The sequence below is a fragment of the Salminus brasiliensis genome, chromosome 5 (genome assembly GCF_030463535.1).
Source record: "Salminus brasiliensis chromosome 5, fSalBra1.hap2, whole genome shotgun sequence".
NCBI lineage: Eukaryota > Metazoa > Chordata > Actinopteri > Characiformes > Bryconidae > Salminus > Salminus brasiliensis.
The window spans coordinates 1,930,727-1,943,220 of NC_132882.1; the positions used below are offsets into that span (position 1 = coordinate 1,930,727).

Sequence of the window (12,494 nt, forward strand, 5' to 3'; positions counted from 1 at the left end):
GAGATCTGTCCTATGGGTTCATATGAAGGCTGTACACAGAGCCTGAGGCTGTTCTGTTACTGCTCGGGTTCCTTAGGGACGGGAGTAGATGGACAAAGAGATTCAATTACAGCTCGTTAAACCTGATCGAACAGGGTCTACACAGTAACCTGCCAAAGCCTTAGGGACTGAGTGTGTTTAGCTGTACATAACATCTCTATATAACATTAGAATAAACCCACATAAACATAAAGTCAGTGGTCAGTGAGAGTGTCTACCTGTAATTAACTCTATATAACATTAGAATAAACCCAAATAAACATAAAGTCAGTGGTCTGTGAGAGTGTCTACCTGTAATTAACTCTATACAACATTAGAATAAACCCACATAAACATAAAGTCAGTAGTCAGTGAGAGTGTCTACCTGTAATTAACTCGATATAACATTAGAATAAACCCACATAAACATAAAGTCAGTGGTCAGTGAGAGTATCTACCTGTAATTAACTCGATATAACATTAGAATAAACCCAAATAAACATAAAGTCAGTGGTCAGTGAGAGTGTCTACCTGTAATTAACTCTATATAACATTAGAATAAACCCATATAAACATAAAGTCAGCAGTCTGTGAGAGTGTCTACCTGTAATTAACTCTATATAACATTAGAATAAACCCACATAAACATAAAGTCAGTGGTCAGTGAGAGTGTCTACCTGTAATTAACTCTATATAACATTAGAATAAACCCAAATAAACATAAAGTCAGTGGTCAGTGAGAGTGTCTACCTGTAATTAACTCTATATAACATTAGAATAAACCCAAATAAACATAAAGTCAGTGGTCAGTGAGAGTGTCTACCTGTAATTAACTCTATATAACATTAGAATAAACCCAAATAAACATAAAGTCAGTGGTCAGTGAGAGTGTCTACCTGTAAGGAATGGGAGAAAACACAGCAGCCTTCTGTCCATATGAAAGCTTAATTATTATCACAGAAAAGTTAATTAGCCAAACAGTGCTAATACAGGTGCTCTAATTGAGAGTACTACAAAGTGACTGTCTGTGTGTGTGTGTGTGTGTGTGTGTATAATGTATATACATAAATTCATATGCAAAGGTTTGTGCACCCCTGTTCAAATGACATGTTTATATGAATTTGATCCATAGACCCAAAAAACTCCTCAGAACCTCTGTGGAGAGATGAAACTGTCAAATCCTCTCCTCTCTCTGGTTCCTCGGGTGCAGATCATTCAGCAGAACAACCAGTACCCTCCCATCATGCAGAACACGTGCCGGACCCTCGCCGTCCCCTATAAAGAGCTGTGGCACAGCAGGACACCCAGCGAGTCCATCGGCAACAACTATAGCCCTCGAGCACAACACCTGAAGATCGGACACCTGCAGGGCAGACACACACCTACACGCCCCTCCACTGCTGCCTGTATCCTCTACAAAGAATTACAACATCCCATAAAACCTTGTGTTCATGAACCTCTTTAAACATCTGCAGGATTAATCTGCATGTGATCAACACTGAGAGACTAAACTAAACGGACTAAATCATTTATAAAATGGAATGTAATTAACTCTATATAACATTAGAATGAACCCAAATAAACATAAAGTCAGTGGTCAGTGAGAGTGTCTACCTGTAATTAACTCTATATAACATTAGAATGAACCCAAATAAACATAAAGTCAGTGGTCAGTGAGAGTGTCTACCTGTAATTAACTCTATATAACATTAGAATGAACCCACATAAACATAAAGTCAGTGGTCAGTGAGAGTGTCTACCTGTGATTAACTCTATATAACATTAGAATAAACCCAAATAAACATAAAGTCAGTGGTCAGTGAGAGCGTCTACCTGTAATTAACTCTATATAACATTAGAATAAACCCAAATAAACATAAAGTCAGTGGTCAGTGAGTGTGTCTACCTGTAATTAACTCTATCTAATATTAGAATAAACCCTAATAAACATAAAGTCAGCGGTCAGTGAGAGCGTCTACCTGTAATTAACTCTATATAACATTAGAATAAACCCACATAAACATAAAGTCAGTGGTCAGTGAGAGTGTCTACCTGTAATTAACTCTATATAACATTAGAATAAACCCAAATAAACATAAAGTCAGTGGTCAGTGAATGTGTCTACCTGTAATTAACTCTATATAACATTAGAATAAACCCATATAAACATAAAGTCAGCGGTCAGTGAGAGCGTCTACCTGTAATTAACTCTATATAACATTAGAATAAACCCAAATAAACATAAAGTCAGCGGTCAGTGAGAGTGTCTACCTGTAATTAACTCTATATAACATTAGAATAAACCCAAATAAATATAAGGTGCTGTTCTCCTTAACCTCGCTGGTGTTAGTCAGGTGTTCTACTGTAACAGAGAAGAGGCCAGAACTATCATCCCTAGCAGCCAGGTATACTAACACACACACACACACACACACACACACACAAACACATATATGTATAGGTGTATGATCACACTCGCTCAGACAGTATCCAGTAGCTTCTGTCGAGGGCTGGATCTACATTGAGTGAGTGAATGGTCAGTTCTTGAAGATGATGAAGGTGATGAAGCAGGAAAAATGGACAAGCGTAAGAATCTGAGACACTTTGACAAGAACCAGACTGTAATGTTCTAGACAATGACTGGGTCAGAACATCTCCAGAACATCAGGCAGGACCTGTGGGGTGATCCTCCTGGTATGCAGTGGTCAGTACCTACCAAAAGTGCTCCAAGGAAGGACAACCGGTGAACCGGCGACAGTTAGTCTGAGCTACTGCAATCACTGATACTATTCTACTGTACTGCTAACTAATGTTGGTAACCCTTGGTAACCTCAGATTCCCTGGTAGTGAAGCTACAGCACACCAACCTCATATTACCCCCGTATAACTGGACCAGGGCCTTTCCTGAAGGGGAACACGGACTGGTTGCACTGCTTAAGTGGTTGAACTTACAGACTGTTTAAGGCTGTTGCTCCGCGGTTGCTTTGGTGCTCCAGGTGGTTTCTATGGTGCGGGTAGTTGATTGCAATGGTGTTGCTTAGTGGTTGCAAAATAGTTGCTATGATGTTGCTAAGTGGCTGCTTTGGTATCCCAGGTGTCTGCTATGGCATGGCTAAGTGTTTGCTATGATGTTGAAAGGTGGCTGCTTTGGTATCCCAGGTGGCTGCTATGGTGTTGCTAAGTGGTTGTTTTGCACAGGTGGTGCAGCTAGATGCTGCAAGTGTTTGCTAGATGGGTGCTTCAGCGATGCAAGATAATTCCTGTGGAATTTCTAGCGGTTGCTGTTGTGTTGCTTAGTGGCTGCTATGGTGTCTCAGGTGGTTGCTCAGGTGTTGCCAAGTGGTTGTTGTGGAACCTATTTGAGTTATTGTGACATAAACAGTGCACAGACGTTTGCACTCCATTCAGTCTTACTTGTAGCCATGTTAGCAACATTAGCCAACATTAGCCGGTGATTAAAGGGATAGTTCAGAAAGCATCAACTTAACAGTCTTACTTGTTAGCCACGTTAGCCTTGTAGCTTCAGTGCTAATTGGCTTGGTATAAGCTTCCATTACTTATTAGCTACATTAGTTCTGCAGCTCCAGTGCTAATCGCTGGAGTATAAGCTAGCCCCTAATTACATTAGCTACTCACAGTATTAGCCACATTAGGTAGCTGTAGTGAGCTGTAGTTAGCTGTAGTGCTGCTTAGTGGCTGCTATGGTGTCTCAGGTGGTTGCTCAGGTGGTTGCTTAGGTGGTTGGTTGGGTGGTACTAGTGTATTTGAGTCATTGTGACATAAGAAGAGCCCACTGTGGAGATATTCATCGCTTCATAGCTCTGAAACTTTTCAGATGTGCAGCTACTCAACCAGTACATGCTGTTCTTTTTAAGGAGTATCAGGATTTACAGCCGTCTAGCGAGTATTTATGTTGGTATCAGTGCTCAGTACTCTGTATCGGCAGATACTTGAAAATCTGGTATCGTATCGGAAAGGAAAAAGTGGTATCGGTGCATCCCTACCATTAACCTTGTATAGTTAGCAAACAATGTGTGTGTTTCTTTTCTACAGGTGGGACCACATTGGCCCCTCCCCTTCACCACTAGATTACAGCAGATGTGTGACCCCAGGCAGTCAACCCTTGACCCCAGACCAGCAGCTAGATATCCTGCAGGCACTGGAGGAACTGGAGAGGAGGACAGTGACGGAGCCCACTGAGAGAGACTTAGAGGTCAGGGTCATGATCATATTTATCTTACTATCTTACTACACTTCTCAAAATGTTCGTTTGAGTGATGATGGAAGAACCACTTATGGTTCCATAAATAATGTGTGAAGAACCTTTAAATTGGTCACGTGAACGTTCAATTTACACTCACAATGTGGGCTAGAGGGGTGTAAAGCCCCCCAGCATTGAGGAGCTGTGGAGCAGTGGAAGAACTGTGTTCTCTGGAATGATGGTGGAGGAGCTCCATCCAAGTACTTTTGGGATGAGTTGGGGATGATGAGGTGGGGTAGTGATCATCATCCAACATCCTGACCTCACTAAAACTCTTGTTGCTGAATGCAATCAAATCTTCATAGCAATGCTCCTCCAGAATCTAGTAGAAAGTCTTCTTCTCTGGACAGTAGAGACAGTTACTCCAACAGAAGCAGAATCAGCTCTTTTAATACCCTTGATTTCAGAAGAAACAGTGAATGACCAGGTGTCCCAATACTTTTGTCCACGCAGCCGTATTGACTGGGTTTAGGATTTCATTGTTCTTTCTTTCAGAGGCACCTGTACTACATTAGAAATGGGGTTCAGGACCACATGCTCGCCCCTCAGCCCCCTCAAGACATCACCGACATCCTCCAGCTGCTGCCCAGCCATCTCCAAGGAGACGAGCTGCAGGGTCTGCGGACGGTGCTTCTGGAGGAGGTTCAGAGAGACTACACCTTCAGCATCTGCTGGAGCATCGGTGATTAAAGGGATAGTTCAGAAAGCTTCAACTTAACAGTCTTACTTGTTAGCCACGTTAGCCTTGTAGCTTCAGTGCTAATTGATGGAGTATAAGCTACCCCACTAATTACATTAGCTACACTAGCCTGGTAGCTGTAGTGTTAATTGGTTGGGTCTCTCTCTCTCTCTCTCTCTCTCTCTCTCTCTGTAGTGGATTATGTCCTGCTGGATCTGGAGGAAAGGGAGAGGTTGCATATCCTCAGCGTTCCCCATCCGTTTCCGTGGCGAGTGATCCGTGCACCGGTTCCGTGGTCGCTGAGCTACCTGGAGGCTCACGACTGGAACACACACCATCTATTCACCGTCCATCCCATAATGCTCCATCTGCAGGACCTCTGGATCAACAGGTAAACACAATGCCCTTTATCACTTTCCTCTTCCTGCTCACCATCATTATTGTCATCATCATCATCATCACCATCTCTCTCTCCCTATACAAATATATACTTATTTGATATGGCCAAAAGTATTGGGACACCTGCTCAGTCATTACTTCTACTTAAAATATTAGAGGGTATTAGAGTTGATGCTGGACTAAGTGTCTCTACAGTTTATATAAATACACACACACACACACACACACACACACGTCTCCCTCTATACACAGATCTCTCTCTCTCTCTCTGTGTAGGTTCTCCTCTCTGAGGTTTGTAAGGTGGGCGGATCTGTTGGCAGTGGGTCTGCCGCTGCTGCCGGGGGAGTTTCGGGAGGTGGTGGAGAGACAGTGTCAGATCACCAGAGACGAGCTCCTCAACAAGTGAGTGTGTGTGAGAGTGTGTGAGTGTGTGTGAGATGGAGAGATCATTTGGGTTAGGTTAGGAACAGACAATAACAGCATGTGCTGCATATCAACTACTGTGAAGCAATGGCACCTGCCAGTGTTGTCTCGAGGACCTTCCTCATATCTCACGCAGTGCCGTGGACCGGTTTATGAAAGTATGAATTATATACATCTAAACAATACATATATTACATATTAGAATATCCAAGGTGAACATATTTCACATGTTAGCATCTGTAGCCACCATCAGCCAACACATTACTCACTGCTATACTCTACCGCTGAAAACCAGGTTCATTTACCAGGGGTGACGGAGCTCCACAGGCCTGCCCACCTCCTCAGTGATGGCCCCCTCCTTTCCCTAGCTGGTAACATCTGTTCCAGGCCGTGTGGATTCTCTAGATTAGAAACAGCAGGGTTCAGCACCACCACTGAGCACGAATCGGCCCGAAGGAGTCTTATTTTATGGACGTAATTTACAGGTACCTCGATTAAACAGCGGGTAGATAACTTTATTAATCCCAGAGAGCAGCACAGAGAAAAGCAACCGAGAGCAAAGGAGCCTCTTATATATGTCCAAATACATAAATATTATTCCAATCATCATACCAATATTAATAAGACATCCGAATATGAGGTGAATGTATAAAGTGGCAGTGCGTATAGATCTGAGTAGAGAGATGTAGTAATGTCCAGCTGGTGCCCAGAGAGCCCGTCCTGATAGGGCTCAGTATACATGAATGTCCCGGCACAGTGATGAGGTGTACTGTTCCTCTCCTGTACCGTTTCGTGCTACAGCAGAGCTGAGTGAGTCTGTTGGTGAAAGTGCTCCACTGTCTGACCAGTAGGGTGGGATGTGTTGTCCAGTAAAGCCAGATGTGGCTGTGTTTGTGTGGAGTGGCGGTGCTGAGGATTAAAGCTAAACGTCTAGGAAATGTGAAAAGAGAAAAGAGCCTGCTGGTATTTTTGCTCCTGGGCTCCCTCTACAGTTGGAGAGTGTAATTCACTTTTACTCCACAGTTTTGAGCGCCCCCTCATGGACACATGCAATTGTTAACAAGTTGAGGTCAGGTTTCTAATGAATAATGAATAAGTATTAAAGTTGTTGACAGATTCATAAATCTATATTCTAATGGCTGCAGACAGTGGACTGGACCTCCCTCACCTACTGATGAAACTGAGACAGTGTGTGTGTGTGTGTGTGTGTGTGAGAGAGAGAGAGAGAGAGACAGAGAGAGAGTGCCTGTGTTTTATTGTTTGGGTGGTTTTGTTTGTCCTGGTTACCTTTGTGTAGTTTGAGTCTTGTATCTATGGATCTCTCTAACAACCAGTACACACACACACACACACACACACACACACACACACACACACATTGACACATGCAGTGTAAACTGACAGTTTAATAGAACATGTGAGAATGTATAACACTGGCTTATTTGTGTGTGTGCATGTGTTTATCTTGTGTGTGTGTGTGTGTGTGTGTGTGTGTGTAGGTGGTTGCCGCACTGTGCGTCTCTGTTTGTGACCTCTAAGGACACCTGGCTGCACCTGGTGCCCCAGAGTGACCATGGTGCCCCGGTGAAGGTGCAGGAGCTGTTTTCCTGTGCGGCTGCGCTGATGTCACTGCAGTTGCGCAGCCTGGTGGTGGCATCACTGCAGGACCTGCTGCAGTTCCTCATGTTGTACCAGGTACTGCAAACTCACCTTAAACCCAATCACACCCAAACCTAGCTATACTCATACCCACCCATACCATCTATACCCAAACCATCTATACCCACCCATACCATCCGTACCCATACCCAAACCATCTATACCCACCCATACCATCTATACCCAAACCATCTATACCCACCCATACCATCCGTACCCATACCCAAACCATCTATATCCACCCATACCATCCGTACCCATACCCAAACCATCTATACCCACCCATACCATCCATACCCATACCCAAACCATCTATACACACCCATACCATCCATACCCATACCCAAACCATCTATACCCACCCATACCATCCATACCCATACCCAAACCATCTATACCCACCCATACCATCCATACCCATACCCAAACCATCTATACCCACCCATACCATCCATACCCATACCCAAACCATCTATACCCACCCATACCCAAACCATCTATACCCACCCATACATCCATACCCAAACCATCTATACCCACCCATACATCCATACCCAAACCATCTATACCCACCCATACCCAAATCATCTATGCCCATACACTGCCCATACATATACTTACTCATACATCTATACCCAAACCATCTATACCGACCTATATCATCTATACCCATACCCAAACCATACCCAAACCATCTATACCCATACCTGTCTATATTCCATACCCACCTATACCATCTACACACAAACCATCTATACCCACTCATACCATTCATACCCAAACCATCTATACCCTCCCATACCATCCATACCCAAACCATCGATACCCACCCATACCATTCATACCCAAACCATCTATACCCACCCATACCATCCATACCCAAACCATCTCCAAACCATCTATACCGACCTATATTATCTATACCCATACCCAAACCATACCCAAACCATCTATACCCATACCTGTCTATATTCCATACCCACCTATACCATCTACGCACAAACCATCTATACCCACCCATACCATTCATACCCAAACCATCTATACCCTCCCATACCATCCATACCCATACCCAAACCATCTATACCCTCCCATACCATCCATACCCAAACCATCTATTCCCACCCATACCATCCATACCCATACCCAAACCATCTCCAAATCATCTATACCCAAACCTATACCTGTCCATATTCCATACCCACCCATACCAAAACCATCCATACCCAAACTTGTCCATATCTATACCCACCCATACTATCCATACCCAAACCATCTATACCCATACTCATACCTATCCATGCCCAAACCATCTATACCCATACTCATACCTATCCATATCCAAACCATCTATACCCATACCTGTCCATATTCCATACCCACCCATACCATCCATACCCACCCATACCATCTATACCCACCCATACCATCCATACCCATACTCATACCTGTCCATACCCACCTATACCACCCAAACCCATCCATACCCATAGACATACCCATCCTTAAATATCTTATTATTAGTAGTAGTATTAATGGTTGACCTTAACCTTAAATGTGTGTTGTGTGTGTGTGTGTGTGTGTGTGTGTGTCATGCTGTAGGATGGGAATGATTTCGGGGAGTATTTTAAGGAGCTACTGTTCACGCAGCGTCCACTCTTGCTGGTCAAGCTGAAGGTGGAGCAGCCCGCCATTGTTTTCCAGCCTTCACTGACGCAGTGCTGGGAGCTGATACAGCACGCATTCACACTCATCATCACCAGCGCACACAGCTTACCCCGGGTACACACACACACACACTCACACACACACAAAGTGTGCCAGGAAAACTGGTCTGGACTGTTCACACAAGGCAGGTTGGGTGCCTGGATTCATGCTGTTGGTGCCAAATTCTGCCCCTGTTGAAAATCCCAGGAGATCAGCTGTCCTAGAAATAATCACACCAGCCTGTCTGATCCCTTTTCAGTCTAAAACAGACTAACGTCGATCAGGAAAATCTGACTACAATGGACTGAAGTTTTCTGCAGCATTCACTTACACACCTGATCCAGGCTGTGTGTGTGTGTGTTCTCTAAAGGTGGAGTGTACCCTGTTCCCGGAGCTCCAGGAGAAGAATTTGACTCTACGTTCAGTCAGACCTGACGAGCCGTTTGTGTCAGACCTGCTCAGCCAAGCCAGAGAAATCTTTCAGAGGAACACTGTCGGCCCACAGAGGTGAGCTGGGCCTTTTACACACACACCTGCCTCACAGGTAGATCACAGGTAGCAGGTAACAAAATCCTGGGGTGGAGTTTTACTTTCTGGACCTGAATCTTTATCAGATCTCATTTCTGACTTTGGTTAGATTGACTTATTTGCCACTGTTGATGTATCAGGAGTGTGTTTACAGTGCGGTGTGTGTTGTGTGAACCAGGTATCTGGATGTGTATAAGAAATACAGTAATCTGCTGGATAACTCAGCCAAGCAGGAGATTCTCTCTTTTCTCAAGGATAAACACTCCCTACAGGCCCTTACCAAGGTAAACACACACACACATGCACACACACACACACACACACAAATACTTAACTAAACAAGTGCAAACCTATGGAACCCTGCATTAAGTCCAGTACTGCTGTCCATGGTGCTGAAATCTGCTGATTACAGGAGCTTTAACTCTGGTTAAGCATTTATTACAACTACGTCCTTTAGATTTGTCAGTCAAACTAGTGTCGACAAAGCTATTGGCTCCATGCTGCCTAATGCCAGGCGTGGGCTAGAGGGGTATAAAGCCCCCCAGCATTGAGGAGCTGTGGAGCAGTGGAGGAGCTGTGTTCTCTGGAATGATGGTGGTGGAGCTCCATCCAGTACTTTTAGGATGAGTTGGGGAGTTGGGGATGATGAGGTGAGGTGATGATCATCATCCAGCATCCTGACCTCACTAGCGCTCTTGTTGCTGAATGCAATCAAATCCTCACAGCAATGCTCCTCCAAAATCTAGTAGGACGGTTCTTTACGTGTCTGTGTTGCTGTGTTTCCCTCTGCAGAAGATTGAGGCAGTAAAAAGTGTGTGGGGGGAGATTGCGTCTCTGCGGGTCACTGTCCCTCTGTCTCTGTTCTGTTTGGAGACGGTGAGTCTCCACGATGACCTGTGCGACCGGACGGAACACCTCAGATACCTTCTGATCAACTATGAGGTGGTGGAGAACCAGCAGCTTAACAGGAGGTGAGAACATCTGTGCAAAATCTGCACTACAAACAGCTCCACAGAGGAAACACCACACACACACACACACACTTTACATTACGGGTCTGACCCTTTGAGGCGCATGGGCTCCCCAAGACTAACATTGGCAGTTGTGAGGTGGGCGGGGCCTCCATGAGCATCAGTGAGCCTTGGACACCCCTGACCCTGTCCCTGGTTCATCAGTTGTCCCTTCTTGGAGCACTTTTGGTAGGTACTGACCACTGCATACCGGTAGGGAACACTCCACAGCTCCTGCCTGATGTTCTGGAGATGTTCTGACCCAGTCATTGTCTAGAACATCACAGTCTGGCTCTTGTCAAAGTGTCTCAGATTCTTAGGCTTGTCCCTTTTTCCTGCTTCATCACCTTCATCATCTTCAAGAGCTGACTGTTCTTCACTCACTGACTAATATGTAGATTCATAGACTAGTTTGAAAAACCTTGGGTAGGACGAGAGATTTAAAAGCCTCAGGCAGGGTTGGGGACCCAGAAGCCTTGGGATGGGATCGGGACTAGGGACTATTGAGAAGCCTTGGGCAGGACTTTTGGTTTTAGAAGCATCTGGCAGGGATGGAAGTCTTGGTTTCAGGCCAAGCATGTTCCAGTATTCCCTAAAATCTCAGGATGTCCTGCTGGGTAAAGGTGGACTGGAGGGAGATGCAGGAGCCTGGCCAGTGAGGAAGTGGCCTGAAGTCACATGCAATAACAGACTCACATGAAGAGTGTGTTATATCACACACTGTGGATGTTTTTAACATTAGCGGTTTGTGTGTGTGTGTGTGTGTGTGTGTGTGTGTGCAGTATCTGTCAGCGGTATGAGCATATTGTAGACACAGTCTCGAGTGTCCCAGGTAGCACGGAGGAGTTGGTGGAGCTCAGTCAGTTCCTGAAACACACCACTGACGTCACTGTGCACAGACTCCGCGAGGAGGTCGAGGAAGCTGCCATCCGCCTCATGTTCCTGCTGGACTATGCCACACTGTCAGGTAGGGTGTGTGTGTGTGTGTTTAAAAGAGAGAGTTTTTAAACTACTTTAATGTGAAACAAAGCAAGTTTTATCAGCAAAATCGCCTAATCGCCTAATCGCCAGCCAGTTAGGCGCTCCGCCAATACATTAGTAGATACTGAATAATTCATAGTAGATACTGAATAATTACTGAAGTAGTACTGAAGTAGTGGATACTGAATAATTCATGGTGGATACTGAATAATTCATAGTAGATACTGAATCAGTCATAGTGGGTACTGAATAATTCATGATGGATACTGAATAATTCATAGTAGATACTGAATCAGTCATAGTAGATACTGAATAATTCATAGTGGATACTGAATCAGTCATAGTGGGTACTGAATAATTCATAGTGAATACTGAATAATTCATAGTGAATACTGAATAATTCATAGTGAATACTGAATAATTCATAGTAGGTACTGAATAATTCATAGTGGATACTGAATAATTCATAGTGGATACTGAATAGTTCATCGTAGATACTGAATAATTCATCGTAGATACTGAATCAGTCATAGTGGATACTGAATAATTCATAGTGGATACTGAATAATTCATACTGGATACTGAAAAATTCATAGTAAAACTCCAGTATTTAAACAGATGAACAGGTAAGGTTAATCTGTGTGTGTGTGTGTGTGTGTGTGTAGATGAGGACATTAAGCTGAACAGCAGGGTCTTCCACTGGCCGACACAGATTGTGTCTGAGTGTGAGGTCAATAGAGGCAAACTGGGAACCCAGCGAGAACTTGCTGAGGAGAGACTGCTCAAGAGGTACTGATACCTGGTACACACACACACACAGACACACACA

General features: G+C 44.2%; 1 protein-coding gene across 1 annotated transcript in view; it reads left to right on the top strand.

Moving 5' to 3' along the window:
• The first annotated feature begins 1,183 nt into the window (after positions 1–1,183).
• The window catches only part of dnah3 (dynein axonemal heavy chain 3), a 60,928-nt gene continuing 49,617 nt past the window's right edge, over positions 1,184–12,494 (top strand). Inside the window, exons 1-13 of the mRNA XM_072679131.1 lie at positions 1,184–1,424; positions 2,369–2,423; positions 4,072–4,231; positions 4,775–4,961; positions 5,154–5,349; positions 5,634–5,759; positions 7,280–7,475; positions 9,042–9,221; positions 9,517–9,653; positions 9,853–9,958; positions 10,467–10,645; positions 11,467–11,651; positions 12,331–12,454. Coding sequence (XP_072535232.1) covers positions 1,184–1,424; positions 2,369–2,423; positions 4,072–4,231; positions 4,775–4,961; positions 5,154–5,349; positions 5,634–5,759; positions 7,280–7,475; positions 9,042–9,221; positions 9,517–9,653; positions 9,853–9,958; positions 10,467–10,645; positions 11,467–11,651; positions 12,331–12,454 — 2,072 coding nt within the window. The remainder of the gene's footprint in view (positions 1,425–2,368; positions 2,424–4,071; positions 4,232–4,774; positions 4,962–5,153; positions 5,350–5,633; positions 5,760–7,279; positions 7,476–9,041; positions 9,222–9,516; positions 9,654–9,852; positions 9,959–10,466; positions 10,646–11,466; positions 11,652–12,330; positions 12,455–12,494) is intronic.